The following is an 18,565-nucleotide window of genomic DNA, read 5'->3' as shown; positions in this document are numbered from 1 at the left end:
GCCTTTGACAATGACAAGACAATGCCATTTTGATCACCTTCCTTTATTATTTTGAGAAAAACTTACACAAACTGTGCTATAGCAGACTCCACTTTTTTTGCAAACAAGGTTACTTTGTTTTGGTGATAAATGGGAGACAAGAGCAAAATTGCTCTATAGTTCTCTACATTCTCTGCAACACTTTTCTTTGTATACTGAAGTTATTACTTTAGCTTGTGATACATGTGAGAAATCTGCCAATTTGTAATGATTCATTAATTGTTACTGTTGAAAAAGCTACTATAGTATTTATGGATTCTTTAGGTAGACAAATTTCGATTTCACGTAGTGTTTGTGGTGTTCCTCTGTCTTCTACTACTGTCACTGTTATGAGTGCAGATGTGCATGCTGTGACAATTGCCTCTCTCTTTCTGAGTTTACTACTTTCTCTGCAGCTGTTATAACTGTTGTTTTCTCAACATTTTCTTATGTAGATCATGTTTGCATATATTTTACTACTAATACAAATGGAGAAGCCGTTAGGGGAGGGCTTTGCAGTACTTTCATGGCCTTCTTTGTGTATAATGATTGGCAGGTCTCCTCATCTAATAGTAATGTAATTGTGGAACAGCTCTCACTTCTGTTACAAGCACTGTTGAGTGCCACTAATTCTCAGGTTGACTAATTACTGAGCTCTTTAAATAGATGCTTGCTCTGTGCCATAAAGTGCCTTCTTGTTAGCTCATCTTTGCTGAGGAGAAAAATATCTGAGGTGGACTCTCAGGTATGCCCTTCTGTTGGCTTTTTGAATATATTTGTTTATAAAAGAATATTAAAAAAGCTTAAGCCTGTCACAATTGCTTTTCACTCACCTAATCTAATTAATGTAACCAGATCATATTCCAACACCACTTGACACATTTTTGCCACATAACATACACTTACAGTTGGTAATTACTTGCAATTTACAGGGTGACCTAATATAATGTCTATACGCATCGCCATTTTTCTACTACAGTGCTTTCATATGCATTCTTCCTACACAAAACTTTATGGTGCAGTGTTTTATTTGCATTCTTTTAGTGTCCCACTTAAAGACCTTCCATTACTACCCTGGAGATTATAAAATAGCAATTTAATCATTAATGTTGTTCAAAATTTATCATTATTATTCCTAAAATTATGAAACTTTAAGTCTCAAGAATGTGGTTATTGTTAATGTTTGGCCTTGGTGTCCATAAGTCTTAATTATTTTGTCACTACATAGTATTCATGCTGTACATCTATAATTTTCTATTGTGAACCACTATAATCTAAAATTTTTCTCATTCCATGTGTTAGTGATTATTGACAAGAGTGTATGGAAGATGAACAAAAGAAATAAATAAATTCATTCATACACAGAATTTTTTTTACTTAATTTGCATTCATTCATATCAGCATGGTCAGTAGATGAAACTTGTTTTCCACTTTTAAACAATTACCAGTATATATATTTTGGAATGATGATCTGTTAAAGTATTGCAACTAAATAGAGCTGAACCACCACCCCCACCCCTTTCCCCAAACTTACGGAAGGATGAAGTATCTAAGCCACTGGTGAGTGCAGCCCAAATGTGATGCCAAATGAAGGTAAGTGTTCATTTTTCACAATTATTTCATCACAGGTCACATCACGTCATAAAACTTCTCAACAGATGAAATGAAAGTTTACTTTGTAGTTGAAATTTATTTATGTGCAATTCATGCAAACAGTTTGTTTCAAAGTATATACTTCTTAGTACAGAAACATTCTTTCTTCAAAGGTATTCAGTTTAGAGCAGCGAAATTCTAACCTGGTAATCTGTATTTTGAGACCTCTTGTAATTTCAATACATAATGGAAATTTAGTTAACTTACTGGGAAAAGAGAATTCATTGAAATTTGTATTGGCATACCAAAACTTTATGGCAATACCATTACATACTCATCTCAGGTCAGTGAGATTTTCTTAATGGAAAGAAACTTTCTTAGGGAAAGGTGCACAAACTGAGAAGAGATATCATATCATTCATTAGAACTGCATTTCACTTAAAAAATATTAACAGGAGAAATTTCTTTAAATTTAAAAAAAAAAAGCATGAATACAAGGTTGCTGAAATGGTGGACTAAAACATATGTAGAACAAGTCTTTCAGGGCAGTGTTAGTTTTTGAAACGACTCATACTATTGCTTATTACCAGTGCCTCTCTATAGGGGGTGTTATAATTCGAACACTATTTGCCCAATTTTCGTGTTTCTTTTTTTAATTAACAGGTATATCATCCAATCAGGTTTTAAAATGGATTTTGCTACATAAGGAATAAACAGCGGCAATAACAGTGTCCGTAAAATGTTAGCTGCCAGTGTGCTACTTTGCAAAGTGCCGTCCACATTATTAGACCTGCGTCAAAGTGATGCAATATTTAACTTAAAAAACAGAACAAAACCCCTAAAAGAAAGTCCGCGAGAGCATACGAGAATCTTTCGCGGATGGCTTTCAATCAAAATTTTTGTCATTAAAAATCGTCTTACACAGGAACTGCAAAACGGAAGAATGGTGAATGGTGGTCAGCCATAAAAGATAAATGTATACCGTTGCAGACGTTTAGATTGGCCTTTTCGAGATTTACAATTTATACTACAGCACTTACAGTTTAGGAATGGTATTGGGAAAGAGCACACTGGTGGCAAACACTTGCACTTTGTGTAGCTGACGATCTTTGAACGGCTAACCAGACTGCCATCAAACAAGTCGTGACAATCCCCATTAAAGCACCTTTAAAATAAACTACAATGAAATGGGTCCATTCATTTGGGAGTTTTGATGCCTCAGATAATGAAAGTTATTACAGCCACTTTTTACGTCGGGGCTAAAAGGTATGCAGAAATAAGTTACAGACAAAAGAACTGGGTCATTTGAGAAAGGAAATCTTGTAATTCATGAGAGAGGTATGTCAGATTTCTTTACGAATTTTCCTCGTACGGTTCCCGTAACAGTCTATTGCTGTGGCCAAACGGACTGTGAGCACCGGCACCAGACTACGTGCGTGACGTCACTGAGCGGGCGCGCAGGCTTTCCTCTATAGGAGGTGCTGTCACAGTACATTCCTAGAGTCACCATTTAATTTTTGAAGCTGTGTTAGTGGACTTTCTCGGGATAGTTTACGTCTGTCTTTAACAGTCTTCCAGTTCAGTTCCTTCAGTATCTCTCCGACACTCTTCAATGCATCAAACAGACCTGTGACCATTTATGCTACCTTGCTCTGTATATGTTCAATATCTCCTGTTAGTCCTATTTGATATGGGTCCCACGCACTTGATCAGTATTCTAGAACCAGTCGCCTGAGTGATCTGTAAGCAATCTTCTTTGTAGACTGATTGCACTTCCCCAGTATTCTACCAATAAACAGAAGTCTACCACCTACTTTACCCACAAATGATGATGATGTATACGAAGATGATATTTGGTTTGTGGGGCACTCAACTGTGTGGTTATCAGCACCCATACAAATTCCCAATCTTTACTCAGTCCAATCCTGCAACTTTCATGAATGATGAAGGAATGAGGAGGACAACATAAACACCCAGTCCCAAAGCAGAGAAAATCGCCAACCTCGCCGGGAATCGAACCTGGCGTCCCATGATCCAGAGGCAGCAATGCTAACCACTAGACCACAAGCTGGAGACACCCACATGTGAGCCTATGTTGTCATTGCATTTCATATCCCTACAAAGTGTTACATCCCAGTATTTGTATGTTGGCCAATTCCAACAGTGACTCACTGATACTATAGTCAAAGGATACTACATTTTTTTTGTTTTGTGAAGTGCAAAATTTTACAATTCTGACCATTTAGAGCAAGTTGCCAACCTCTGCATCATGTTGAAATTTTGTCAAGATCTGACTAAATATTTATGCAGCTTCTTTCAGACTTCTTTATAGATAACTGCTTCATCTGTGAAAATTCTGAGGCTATTATTAATGTTGTCTGCAAGGTGGTTAATATACAACACGAACAGCAAGGACCCTAACACACTTCCCTAGGGCACACCTAAAGTTACTGCTACATGTGACAATGACACTTCATCTAAGAAAACATAGGGATATATACATTGTGACATTGTATGAAGATCCCGGAGACATGTATGAAGAACCCAGAGCCATCTGAAAAGGCTACATGCTACCACACCTGCATCCAGTGTTGTGACTGGACATGCACCTTTCTCTACTGCTGCATCGAGAGAAGCCACAACAGTGGTTGCCACACTGGCAATCTGTGGTGCTCCGGATGCCGCCACACTGCTCATGATGATGCATTTTTTTTTTTTTGCTGCTTACGCATCCATTTCCTGATTCAAATTATATGGCGGGACTGAATGATACTGCACAGCTGAACAAACGTGTTTCCTAATTTGAAACTAATTCAATGAATGTGAATTCCTTGAAGTCAGCTGAACCAGGTACGGATCAACCACCCAATAGTAACATGAAAATTCGTGTCGGACCAGGACTCAAAACCAGATTTCCCACTTATCATGAGCAGTCACCTTAACCAGTTGCACTTTCCGTGCACACTCTCCAGACTGACCCAGACTTCCACATGTCACACTGTCTACATCCTTATATCATAGTCAACAGAATTCATAACCTAGTGCTCACAACATTACCTCGATTCCCATAACGGGGAGAATGAGACAACAAGGAATTGAGACTTAGCCTTATACTACTTTCATATGTGCCGGTACAGCTGTGGATCGTCAATAGTGTGTGTTCTTTCAGGTACACATGTAAAAATGTGTCTTCTCAGATTCTAGTTGCATGAGGCCACTGAGATCCTACAGGGTGGTGATTAAGGTCCTCTTCAACCTATCACTTCCATATCCTTATTACAATCACAGTGACCTGACCAACAAAAGTAGCAATATTGTGGAATGGTTAACTGCACTGTCAATAGGCCATGATCCTGCCGCTGGCAGATAATATGTGCTGGTGGACTTGTCACATAAGGTCTAGCACATCTTTTCACAACAACAAATATGCAGATGCATTACTTGTAGCTACTTTGTGTGGTTGCACTGAAATACTGATCATTTGCATAACAAAGCATGTAGTAAACTCCATGCCAGTTTGTTATTTGTTACATATAGTTTTCATAGCATTGCAGTTATGTTTGTCAGTAGTGTCTAAAATCAACACACACTGCAACAAAACAGAATTTACAGAACTGTTAAGGATGTCAGCTTGGTATAGCAGTTCAATCACAATTTCCAGTGGTAAGATTGTTTTCAGTGGTAAAATGTACAAGTCTTTATGTCCACCCAACAACTCATAAGTACTGGTTTCCTACCAAAGCAAAACAAAGCCACAGTTGCTTTAAATGTTAACTGCAATTCATTTATGATGAAAACTACTCTCCACTGAGCAATGTCCAACGTGAACATTGTCATAGCTACAGCAAGCACTGCTCTCGAGGTCAGTGACAAGCAGTACACATCCTCATAGACCCTGCTGTATATAGTATTGGGGGGGAAAAAAATTGGGGGGGGGGGGGGGGGGGGGCTGCAGTTGGCTTACAGTCACATTCCTATTTACTGAAATGTGTAGAAGTGACTAGCAGACATTGGATTGTGTTGTTGACGTGGTTATCCTCAGCTGATCCTTCTGGATGTCGAACAGCTCGTGACAAATTATTGTATTAGTCTGTGAGCAATAGAAGGGTGAATATTTAAGCACCCATAATTCTGCTCTGCCTCTAATCTGTCAAAAGCTCATCAGAACAGTTTGTCCAATAAATGTCTCAACATCATTCACCCAAACAGGCTACTGTAGCTGCCTTCTTTCCTCATCACACCAACTACTGTCCCACTGTCAAAAATGCAGGTGTGTCCTACGTGCAGATGACCCAGTTTGATTCTAACACCTCAAGTTTGCGACTGGTGGTTTCATAGTGCACTAGTGTAACTTACTCGGCATTAATGTAAATTGCTTTTTATAGATATTTATGTTTCTTCAGTTTCCTCTCATTTACAGACATCAGTTTCCTTTGGCTACACTAATTTCAAAGACGACAAGAGGAATAAATATTTAAATAAGTTGCAGTATAATGTTGTGAGTACTCATACTCAGCCTTGTACATTTTCCACTGACTGGTAGTAGGATCAGTTGAAAAAATGTTATTTGGGTACTCAACTGAAACAGCATAAAACATAAGATTGCCAAACATGATTTGCTGTATTTCATCAATGTAAAGAGAGTCTAGCCTTCATAGCTAGCTAGTGTTACTTCTGGCTACAACAACACATTAAAATATTTATATTTATTTGGTTTTATAATGTGAATGACATTTAACAATTTTTTTTCTCTCATATTCTGCAGTATAATTCTTTCAAGCATATTCAACATATATAGCTTATTACTGCCTTGAACATTAAGACGATAGAACATTAATAAACCATTTTCACAATATTAAATGAACAATGCATCTCCTGCTTGCTTTTCAATCATCTGTACATGATACAATTTTAATCTCTCATTATCATTTAATTCATAAACTTTCAATACTATGCAAACAGGCAACATCTTGAAGTCAACTACTGTGTCAAGCATGTTCTGTAGATCATCAGCTCCTTCATCTGCAAACTAAACCACCTTCTGAACTTTGCCTTGTTACTCAAACATAACAATTTGCACTTATAAAGTCCACTGCAAAATCCACTGCAGTTGGTTCACAAACTGTGTTGTAATAATCAAACTTAACTTCAAAAAATTAAATATGTACAAATATTAGTAATTGTGCTACACATGCTACACAATTGCATCAGTTTGCATTGATCAATTATTTACAAATATACATAGAAATTGCATTAACAGTGATCAGGTTAATATAATTATCAAAGGCAATAAAACCAAAACCAATACTGATACTTATTTCACACCTGAGTAATTTAATTTCTTCCTCATTGTTGAAGAGATATGAAGCAATAGGCACCAAAAAATATTTTAAAATGTGCATAACCATAAATAATTTACCCTGAGCTGTCCACTACAAATAAACATTATAATGTAAACTCGTGTCATAACACGCATTCACAATGTATGTGGGTAATGACACAGCAAGCAGGTTGCAAATGTAAATAGGAGTGAGGCAATATAAATTTAAATGGAATGGAATACAGTATGGTGGAACATCCACAGAAATTAATCCAACAGGGGGCAAAATTCTAAAATTGCTACTGTCTGAAATTCAACAATCGAAATTATAACATCGTATGATTACATTGAAAGTAACTGATCATTTATTAAGTATAGACAGAAAATATTAACAAAAAATTATTATAGGCCAGTGGTGTTATGTTGATACTGAAATTATAAAATCTGAAATATAAAAATTCAGAATAATTGAGAAAATACTGCTGGATATCAACAAAAATAACCAACAAAAAGTGTTAATTTTCCATGAAGTGAAGAAACATGGAATTTTTAAAAAACACTTATTCAACTTTAATGACATCTACAGCACTATTTGCTTATGAAACTTGAGATCTGTTCATGTTTAAGGATTTACTGTATTACTCCACGCTTTCTATTTCTAATGTTAATTTGCACAACCCCTTCACCTTGCAGATGCCTACACAGTACTGACAATCACAGTTAAGTACATGTTGCATGAATAGTAAAATTGTAGGAAATTCTGTAACATGTAGCAGAAAAATGCAAGAAACCACACAATTTGTCCAACTAATGTTTCACCTGTCATCACACATTACACAAGATAATGCACAGAAGTTTCAACGCTACAGAAAAGTAATTACAGTCTATACAAGAAGAAATAAAATTATAAAAATAAATGCAAAATAGTGAAAAACGGCAGAGAAATAAGATTTTTTAACAGATATGTGCAACCTATGCACATTTCTAGATCAGGAGTAGCAGTGCCTAAGAATGCTTTTTGCACCTTTTACCCATATGTATACAATATGAAAAAATATCCCTATCATCCCATTTACGTTCCATCATGGAGCAAAGGTTCCCCTGACACTTCCTTAACAAGGTTGGGATGTGACAAGGTTACTTGTTTCCATCCAGCAGTTCCAATTACATGTTTCAGATGTGCGTCTATAAATCTGAGAGTACGCTCCTTGAGGGAAGCTGCGCCGTGGCGATCAGCGAGAATGAGCAGTCCGGCAGCATTTTCTGTGGTAAGCCCCGCACCGAGTTCATTTTCGCACATGGCTTTCAAACCAGGGAGCTGGTACTTATCAGCAGCAGCTAACAGACAGTCTGCTGCTCCTTCTAAGTTTGGCGTGTGCCCAGTATACATGTAGCGCACTACTTCCCGCAAGACGTCATAGTCGACATCTGTTATGTCTACACGATTGCAGTTGGTCTCTTCCATATTGTGATTGAACATAGCTGAGAAAACTGGACTACGTGCAGCTAATATAGCTTTGTGGGCCAGAAGGTGACGACCATCTAATGTCCAGAGCCAGACGTCGCCAAATCTGGCAGAATCTAGTAGAGCCCCAAGATCCTCACGTAGACTGCACTCCGGCACAGGTACTGTCCAGTCCGCTACGACTCCTCCGCTACAACGGATTGTCAGCGTATCGTCTGACAGCAGATCGAAAGGAGAATCTAACAAGCTGCTCCGATCGACATATTCGTCGTAGCCTTGCCAGTAACCGGGTCTGAACAAGACAGCCCAACTTGTTGACTTCACAAAATGTTCTTTCTCACTGCTATCCAGTAAACTAAATCTGTATTTGGCATATACTGATGACTGGTGACATGACACGAGGGTGAGATGAAGGGAGAGGCTTTTTCTGAACTCCTTGTATGACCCATAAGGATACAAAAGCAACTGCCATTTAACTGAACAATCGTCACCAGCACAGAATATGGATGACTCTAGAGCCTCTCCTGGTTGCTTTCCACAGTGTGTTATATTGCGTATCTTCCATGTGTACTCAAATTTCCTCACATTAACAACAGTTTCGTGGAATATTTTTGTAAATGGTTCAGATGGCTTTGTAAGTGGCATGTAGACCAGTACACTATACAAGTTGTGGAACCCTTAACAAAACAAAAACAGCAAAATTAATTATTATTACTATTAAAATCAACATATTTAATTATGTTCTAAGAAAATTACAAAATAAGAAGTCAAATATCATTATAAAAACATTAATTTCTTTGAGAATGAGAGGGAGAACAGATTTTGCTGAATTTAGCAGTACACATACTCACACTGCATAATACTAACAAAGTAACACTGTTGCGATCTGTTTGCTTTTAACACAGGCTAATACTCATTTAACAGACAAAATTGTAAGTAACAATTATCTAGAGGAAAGGATTGAACAATGTTTAAAGAAACAAATTCATTCTCAAGGACAGCATGGGAACATCATGCACATTCACTGCCAGATCTTGTAATAAACAACAAGACTGACAACACAGCAGTAACAGGCCTGTAATTATGGTATAATGCACATGAAATTCATACCATTTGAAGTATCTGACAAATCACCAGATTACGCAAATTTGTCCTTGTATCCAATGCTCAAAGATATTTCATCAAAATATGAAGCAGGGAATCAGGAAGATACACGCATGACGTACACATTTATCTGTGGGATGCAAATCCTTACACAAGCCTGGTCAACTCAAGTCGTCTTTGTTTTTGTATATGCAGCTTTAGTCCACTAAGAAATGGCAAGAAAATGGAATCATAGTTAATAAAGGCATAGGTAAGTCACTCCCACCAAACCAATGCCTGTTTCTCACAATTCCCAACTCTTCTCTCTAGTAACTTGATTTCCAGCAAAACATCAAATTACTTTTTTAATAAGATTTTGCTGACTACCGCTGTGCCCTTATCATATCGATTTCAGGCTGCTTGCAGTCTGTGGTCCGTGCATCCCTCGGCCGAGGTAACCTAATTATACGAGAAACTTTCCCTTATGGTCAAATTCAGTTTTCTCTACTACCTTTGGGTCAGTACAGAGCTCTGTCTTGAACAGAAATTTCACTGAGGATTCTAAACTATGGCAAAGATGAAGAATGGTTGAGGTTAAATTACTGAAGGATAACAATACTACACAGCTGTGTAATATAGCTCAGATTTTTAGTGCATCTGAAATTACGGGGAACCTGTAAAGAAATAAACTGACTTTACTTACAAACCTGTCTAGTCATTAAATCTGGATTAAAGATAACATAAAAAGACTGGGTACCCAGCTAGGTACTAAGGACCAATCAAAAATCATTCCACAGTATACTCTGGAACAGAATGCTGGCAATAATGAAAAAGAAAATATCCTGAATACATTGTGTATCACAGGGTTATGTTCCCAAATGAGTTTAGTGCTGGAACAACGTGGTTCAACAGAAATAAAGTGATCATATATGAACAGACTTTTCTAGTATTATATCAAAGTTTCTGAATAGATGCTGCAGTTCCTTTCAAAAATGTTCATGTTGTCAACTAAAACTCTCATAAGCAAGTAGATCTACCGTCATATCAGCGTAAGTGTCTCCAGATTTTTAAATAATAGAACTGCACCAGCTTCTCAAATTAATTCTGTGAATGACTCACATATTGGCTAAAATTATTGTTTTTTGCCTCAACTGGGCTGCACTGCCAATAGATATTACCTTATTTGGCATTCATGATTGAAAGTAGCCAAACAACTTTCATTGTATGATTAGCAGTGATGGAACAATATTATAATTGCAAATGTAACTGCATTTCCCATCTGTAGTTTATTATCAATATGTGCGTTCTAAAAAACCTTAGCAACTAACTTCAGTCACAGAAATTCAGAGTCGTCTGGTTTACTGAAGGTGCCACTAGGCAACAAAGTTTAACAACAGTTTGAACTGCAATATGTATAAGAAACTGAATGGTGGCTCATACATGGCAGATCTATAGCGAACAGATTCCTATACTTCTTTTGAAATTGTGCAGTGCAGATCCAGAGAGTATCATAACAGGAATTAGCTGCATTACTTTCAGATTCAAATTAAAGAGGGGAAAAACCTGTAATATTCTAAAGAATTATAACACACACACACACACACACACACACACACACACTGAGATGCTGCACCTTCCTAATTCTCTACTGCAAACATGACCAAAGTTTCATGTTATATACTAAGTGTTACCACATTTGAAATTACTTCTTTCTGTTGTCTCTGGTGGTTTACACCATGAACCACAAAATGTTTTCACGTGGAATACTCAGTACAAAAAATAAATCAATGCAATTCACAACAATGCTGTGGCAACTGAATTACAGTATTTGTTTGTGTGCACAGTCACAAACTCACTCTCAAGTTTTCTGATCATGCCTTAGGGAGGGGCAAGAAGCAAAGAAAAATGGGACAGATGACATGCTTTGTAAAAGTATCAGTTTTTAAATCTGTGCTTGTATCAACCTGTAAGCAGTAGGGGAATAAATCAGCAGTCGGCTGCTATGTAGAAATTATAGTAGAAGACACATGTTGGAGTAAAAGATGCATGAAGTCTCTAAAACATGGGCCTTGGAGATTATATATATATATATATATATATATATATATACACACACACACACACAGAGGGATTAAATAAAAACAGCATTTCAGCATGGAAATCACTATCTACAAGGTTTGATGACACCATATTTTCTATCATGCCTGGCAGTTACCCATAATTGTAGTGACTTGTTGGATCACTATGCTGAAGAACCTGTTTGTTGTTATCTCTTATTTAAGTGTGGGAATGTGGAGCTACATCAATATTACTTTGGAAGTCTTTTTATGGTGTGTGACAGGGTAGTTTTGTTATCATTATCATTCCTCCAAGTCCATGCTTTCCTGTTCCATTCAGGAATGGGGTACAGGATAGACGACTGTTGGTGAGACACTGCATGTGATAAAATTTCGGATTTTTCCATCAGGGTTATTCTTTGAGATGGATGCACCAAGAAGCAATACGTTTCTTAACTCTGCTTGAAATTTAGGTTCTCAGAATTTAAAAGTATAACTCTTTCTGATTCACAACACCTCTTGTAGTGCAGCCACTTAAGTTTGAAGAGCAACTAAACAATTTCATGTTTACCAAACAAACCTTCTTGGTCTCCCTCTACAATTTTTACCCTCCACACTGCCCTTCAATACTAAATTGGTGATCCCTTGATGCCTCAGAACATGTTCTACCAACCAATCCCTTCTTCTAGTCAAGCTGTGCCACAAATTTCTCTCCTCCCCAATTTTATTCAATACCACCTCATTAGTTGTGTGATCTACCCATCTAACCTTCAGCATTCTTCTGTAGCACCACATTTCAAAAGCTTCTATTCTCTTCTTGTCCAAACTATTTATCGTCCATGTTTTACTTCCATACATGGCTACACTCCATACAAATACTTTCAGAAACGACTTGCCGACACTTAAATCTATACTCGATGTTAATAAATTTCTCTTCTTCAGAAACGCTTTCCTTGCCATTGCCAGTCTACATTTTATATCCTCTCTACTTCAACCATCTTCAGGTATTTTGCTCCCCAAATAGCAAAACTCCTTTACTACTTTAAGTGTCTGATTTCCTAATCTAATTCCCACAGCATCACCCGACTTAATTCGACTACATTCCATTATCCTCATTTTGCTTTTGTTGATGTTCATCTTATATCCTCCTTTCAAGACACTGTCCATTCCATTCAACTGCTCTTCCAAGTCCTCAAAGTTTTTATTTCTTCTCCATGGATTTTAATACCTACTCCAAATTTTTCTTTTGTTTCCTTTACTGCTTGCTCAATATACAGATTAAATAACATCGGGGATAGGCTACAATGCTGTCTCACTCCCTTCCCAACCATTGCTACCCTTTCATGCCTCTGGACTATTAATCCCAATGGCTGAAAAACTGGCAAACAATATTCATGAACTGGTCGAACGAGGGTTTTGTACACTACCTCTTTTGTGATTGAATTGTGTTTCCTTAGGGTTATTCCATAAAATCTCAGCCTATATCTACATTTCCAATAAAAAGTTCTAATTACTCCAGACAAATACTCTTACACATTTTACTGTTGTTATGGTGTCCAGTGAATTAAAAAAGAAATTGCTCTTCCTAGCTATTTATGTTCAATAAGATATACATATTTATGTTATGGGTTAACTGCCAGTCACTACAGGTTTCAGTCCTCTGTAGGTCTTCCTAATTTCACTACAATTTTCTGGTGTTTCAGCTTTTTAATAAACAGCACTAAAATTCCATTACGGAGGGCATAATGAATTTCATCTGCCAGGAATCAAGTTTCAAAGCAGGTCCAATATTCTGTTAGCTTGTACAGAGTGTGCCAAAAAGGAGTTCACAGCTTTGGAATGATACAGAAATTTACTGAAATAACTTACAAAATCAGTAGATGTGCCATTTTGTAGCAAACAACTTCAAGTTTCACATTAAAGTGTCAAGTGTAATTTTGGTTCAATGTGACTACCATTTGTGATGCAGCAAACATCCCACCAGTAATAAATTTCAACCTACACTTGGTGCGGCAAATCAAGTGTAACGTGCACTGGCACTGTAGATTCAATTTTTCAGGTCAGCTAAACTGTTAGGTAGCGGAGGAACACACATACAGTCTTTAATGAAACCCCAGAGAGAGAAATCCACTGGTGTCAAGTCCGAGGAGCGAAGTGGCCATGCGATTGGCCCTTCACAGCCAGCAATTATCCAAAAAACCTCAAACTTCCATGAGGAAATGAGGTGGCGCGCTGTCTTGTTTGTCGTAAATTATCCTATGTCTGTTATCTTCACTGATCTGTGGGATCAAGAAGTTTTCAATAATATCCAGATACAATACCAGTAACAGTTTTCTCCAAGAAGAAGAAGAAAGGTTCATACACTTTCAAGTTGCTAAGAGCACAAAACACATAGTCTCTGAAGCTGTCAAGAAGATGTTCTGAGGTTGCAAGTGGATTTTTGTTGTCCCATATACCAGTCATGGCTGTTCACCATGCTACCAACAGTAATTTATCAGAGGAGGCAAGAGAGGCCAGGCCTCCTCACTTTTCTGTTGTGGTGGTGTTGGTGGTAGCATCAGCAATAATTATTTATACAATACACCTTCAAGGACCTTTGTCAGTGAGTGTGAAAGACATTAGCTCATGTTATTCCTTCTAAACCACCAGCACTACAGAACAAGTCAAAGTGCGAAAGCTTAGACCTAACCTAAGCAGAGGCATGAGGCATATAGCAAGGCAGCCAGGTATATGCCTGGCCTCTGGCAACACCCAGTTGCCATGGTAACCATGTTGTCACTACTAGGAAGAGATGAGGGGTAACAAGCTGTCATGGCAGTGTTGCCATGCACTTCCACAGCACGAGAGGCCAGTGGTTGTGGTGCCATCTCCATAGGTTGCTCTTATGTTACAGTTGGAGTCACGGAAATTTGTGGTCGAGTTTATGCTAGTTCTATGCACCTATGTCACGCGTTCTCCAACAATCAATGAGTGTTCAGTAGTGTTCCGAGCACTCTGTTGTGAATGCTGTATGTATGCGAGCATTATCTGCAGTCATAGCAAGTTATTTAGTGAATTTTTATTCCACTGGATTAGAGTTGTCATGCCTGATGGTGGTGGTGAGTGACAAATTCTACACAATAAAGCAATAGATGTAATTTGCAGGGTACATGCTTTCATCACGCACAAGCATGTGTATGTGTGCACCGCAACTGTCACTTGGAACTGGCAACAATGCAATCCCTGTCCTTGTCTCAAGCTGCATGAACTGCCATCGTTCAAGAATTGGACTACAATTGTCCCGATTGTAGTGAACATGGTTGGAGTCTAGTCTTGTACAGGTGCTGATGTACCACTTTCAAGTGAGGACTTCATTACTTACTTTCAGTAGCTTTTGTTTTCAAGGAGGTGCAAAACTGAAAGACATTAAATTTTGAAGAAAGGATATCCAGCACTGACATTACATTCAGAAAGATAAGTTCAAAACATGTGCATTCCGAAGTTCTTGGTATGAGCAGCACAAGTGGTTATGTGTGAGCCCTACGATAGGGAAAGTATTCTACTCGCCATGTTAGCTGTTAAGCACAAGAAAAACTGTATGGTCTGCTGAGGATTTTGACAATCTGTTTACAGATTTAGCACATTACACTTCTTCTAAAGATTATTTACATAGCTTTATTTCACATAAAGAACTATTTAGTACTTTGGAGCTACTTAATTAACATGACAAACTGAAGAAACACAACAATGAAGTGAAAGCAAACAGAGATATCTTGAAAATTCTAACTGATGTCACAAGTCTTTTGCGGGAGCTGGAACTAGCTTTCAGGTGTCATGATTATTAGAAGATTCCCTGGATCTCGGAAATTTCAGAGCCATTTTTAAACTTGTGCTAAGCAGAGACAAAGATTTGAAAGCAAACTGGAAGAAAATGTGCTATTTTTGGAGACTTTCAAAGGCTATACAGAATGAAGCGATTAAATTTATAAGTGAGCAGATTTGCGAGTATATACATTCAACTTTGAACAGAACCTCATTTTACACCTGCACTGTGTACAAAACAACAGACGCTTCAGACAAGTCACATTGCTTTATTGTTGTGATCCAAATGGACTCTTGTCAGAGACATTCAAGAATATTTTTTTGTTTTCGTGATGTTGGCCAAGCTAGAACTGCTGCTCCTTCATTCAATGTTCTGTGAGGCAAGCTTCAGAATTATGATACGGCAGCCCAAAGCTATGCTCGTGCTTCTGTTCTGGCAAGAGAATTAAATCGCCGCGATATTGTCCCCCCCCCCCCTCCCCCAAACACACACACACACACACACACACACACACACACACACACGCACACACACGCACACACACACACACACACACACACACACAAAAAAAGCTCTCCTCAACTCACTGTTTTGCATATCATTTAAATTTAGCTTTCCAGCAGAGCTGTTCTTGTATAAAACCATTAAGGATTTTTTTGTCCACACTTCAGGTTATTCCTGCTTTCTTCCAACAGTACTTTAATGGACAGGAATTCTTCACAATACTGTTGGTAAACGTATTCACTCAAGCAGTCAAACAAGATAGAACTGTAATGCCACAATAATATCTGTAATTCATGAAACTGTCTGGGTCTAATCAAGATTTTAAATCCAACAACCAGCAGTCCAGATTCTAGTGCAATGACTAAAGAGAAGCCTGTGGTTTTAACCCTCTGTTTTTGAAAGACTGAACTGCCTTCCAACATTCTTCAGAAAAAAAAAACAATGTGTACTTTTGCAACAATGCTGTCTCAGAACACATAGCTTACATAAAAAAGTTAAGAAATGAAAATAAATTTATCGACTTTTTAAATTCCATGAAAGGAGGAGGAGGATGATGATGATGATGATGATGATGATGATGATTAGTGTTTTAGGGCGCACAACAGCGATGTTATCAGCGCCCGAGGAGGAGGATGTTAGTGTTTAACATCCCGTCGACAACAAGGTCATTAGAGACGGAGTGCAAGCTCGGGTTAGGGAAGGATGGGGAAGGAAATCGTCCGTGCCCTTTCAAAGGAACCATCCTGGCATTTGCCTGAAACGATATAGGGAAATCACGGAAAACCTAAATCAGAATGGTTGGAGACGGGATTGAAACGTCGTCTTCCCGAATGCGAGCCCAGTGTGCTAACCACTGCGCCACCTCGCTCGGTTTAAATTCCATGAAACATTCTACTAATTTGCAAGGTGAAGCTTAAATGAACAGTACTGAAATGATGGATGAATACAATGGCAATCGATTGATGTCAAAATACAAATAGTAGTACTTCAAGGTATTGGATAATACAATGCAACTGGAAACATGATTTTCACATTGTAATAAACTGCTCTTCCTTATATTACGTGATACCACTCAGTTCGCCAGTTGTGGTCGATGTTTACCTGTAGACAGTGTGGATTCATTATTACATAACGTATGATGTATTCTTCCGTCACTCACAGTTGCGTGTAGAATTAGAGACTGTGTTTTCTTCCCAGCATAAAGTAACATTTCACTCTGTCAGTTTTGGAGACATTATCAGATGAATGATTGAGAATGAAATGGACCAGATTATTCTAGAAATTTTCAAACTATTTTGTTTAAGTGCTACCATTCCTGCAGCAAGTGCCTAAATTGGAATACTTGAAAGCCAAGACATATGGTATGACAATGTCGTCAAAAGATTCGAGAAGCTGAAGGATCATCGAGTTAACTTCATCTTACAAGTAATGACACTCAAAAACCCAATCTAACAGTTCATTTGTAAATATAAGCGAGTGGTGGTGATATTATTAATATTAGTATTAGTGGTAGTAGTAGTAGCAGTAGCAGTCGTCTGTGTCATCTTGGTGGTGGTGGTGGTCGTCATCGTCGTCGTCGTCTTTAGGAATGCTCCCCAAAATTTAGTCCCATTATCTGCCACTCTGTGCCACTAATATGAAATGCAGACTCATCATTCAAGATTACTGTGTTCAGGAACGTCTCCTCGTCCTCTATCCAATGCAACATTTCCACACACAATTCCCCCACAAGCCCTCTTATCTGCATCACTAATGTGATGTGCCATTGAGAATTGCTATGATTTCAAGTGTAAAACAACTACATAGTAGTTTCCAAACAGTCTTTTATGGAATGCCAGTCTCGTGACACACACACACACACACACATTGCGTTGATTTTTGTGTGCATGCAAAGCTCTCCCTAACCTGTTTGACAACCATAAACACACAGATGAGCTGGTATTTATCATGTCACAGTGAACAACAGTCTCAGGAAAGGTCTCGAGCTAAGAGTAAATTTTAGACCTGCTTGGGGGCTCGTTAGTGCATTCAGTGCGAAATTTACACCAAACAGTTGTTGCAGAGTCCATTTCATGAAACTAAAACACAGAGTGAGCACACACTGCACCAGTGAAAGTACCCATTTTAACTGTGCAGTACGCTGGCGCTCTCTGTGGTGGAATGGGGTAATGATACTCTGCGCGAATCAAACTTGAGGTTGTTTGCTAGCATATCTATAGATTCTCAAGTTGTCTCAATAAACTTCTATATCAGTCCAAATTCCTTTTTGACTTATACTGTATTTTGTTCACTACTGAAATCTTATGGACATATAGGAACGTAGTATCGACTTAGATGTCTTCATATACAGCATTCTGGACCTTGTGTATGAACAGAACAAGCTGATTTTTGTGAGACTGCTGTCTGTGGAATTCATGTTGATCCCTACAGCAGATATTTTCAATCTCTAAAAAGGTCCTTATGTACCAACATGAGAGATGTCAATTTCACAACAGGCTGTGCAGCAACCTGATGACCCTTTCTTAAAATTGAAATGATCAACATGGGATGCTTCATTGCTCCAGTGGCCTCTAATAAACTGTTTGCTAGATGAGGAACAAGTTGTTCTGCACAATCTATACCAAGTCATAAGGATCTCACCATGTCCTGCCTTTTCTCTTGTTGGGCAATTTTGAATTTCAAAATCATTTATCTCACTGTCACTTGTGACGACTGAAAGAAGA

The 18,565-nt window shown here is 38.1% G+C and overlaps 1 protein-coding gene across 1 annotated transcript in view; it reads right to left on the bottom strand.

Moving 5' to 3' along the window:
- Positions 1–6,290: 6,290 nt before the first annotated feature.
- LOC124802949 (speckle-type POZ protein-like) overlaps positions 6,291–18,565 on the bottom strand; it is a 54,907-nt gene continuing 42,632 nt past the window's right edge. The window contains exon 2 of the mRNA XM_047264038.1: positions 6,291–9,073. Within this exon, the coding sequence (XP_047119994.1) occupies positions 8,004–9,041 (1,038 nt within the window). The 5' untranslated portion in view covers positions 9,042–9,073 and the 3' untranslated portion in view covers positions 6,291–8,003. The remainder of the gene's footprint in view (positions 9,074–18,565) is intronic.

The sequence above is a fragment of the Schistocerca piceifrons genome, chromosome 6, assembly GCF_021461385.2.
Source record: "Schistocerca piceifrons isolate TAMUIC-IGC-003096 chromosome 6, iqSchPice1.1, whole genome shotgun sequence".
Lineage (NCBI taxonomy): Eukaryota > Metazoa > Arthropoda > Insecta > Orthoptera > Acrididae > Schistocerca > Schistocerca piceifrons.
Note: the sequence above shows the minus strand (reverse complement) of the source record. Positions and strands in the feature narration are given on the sequence as shown.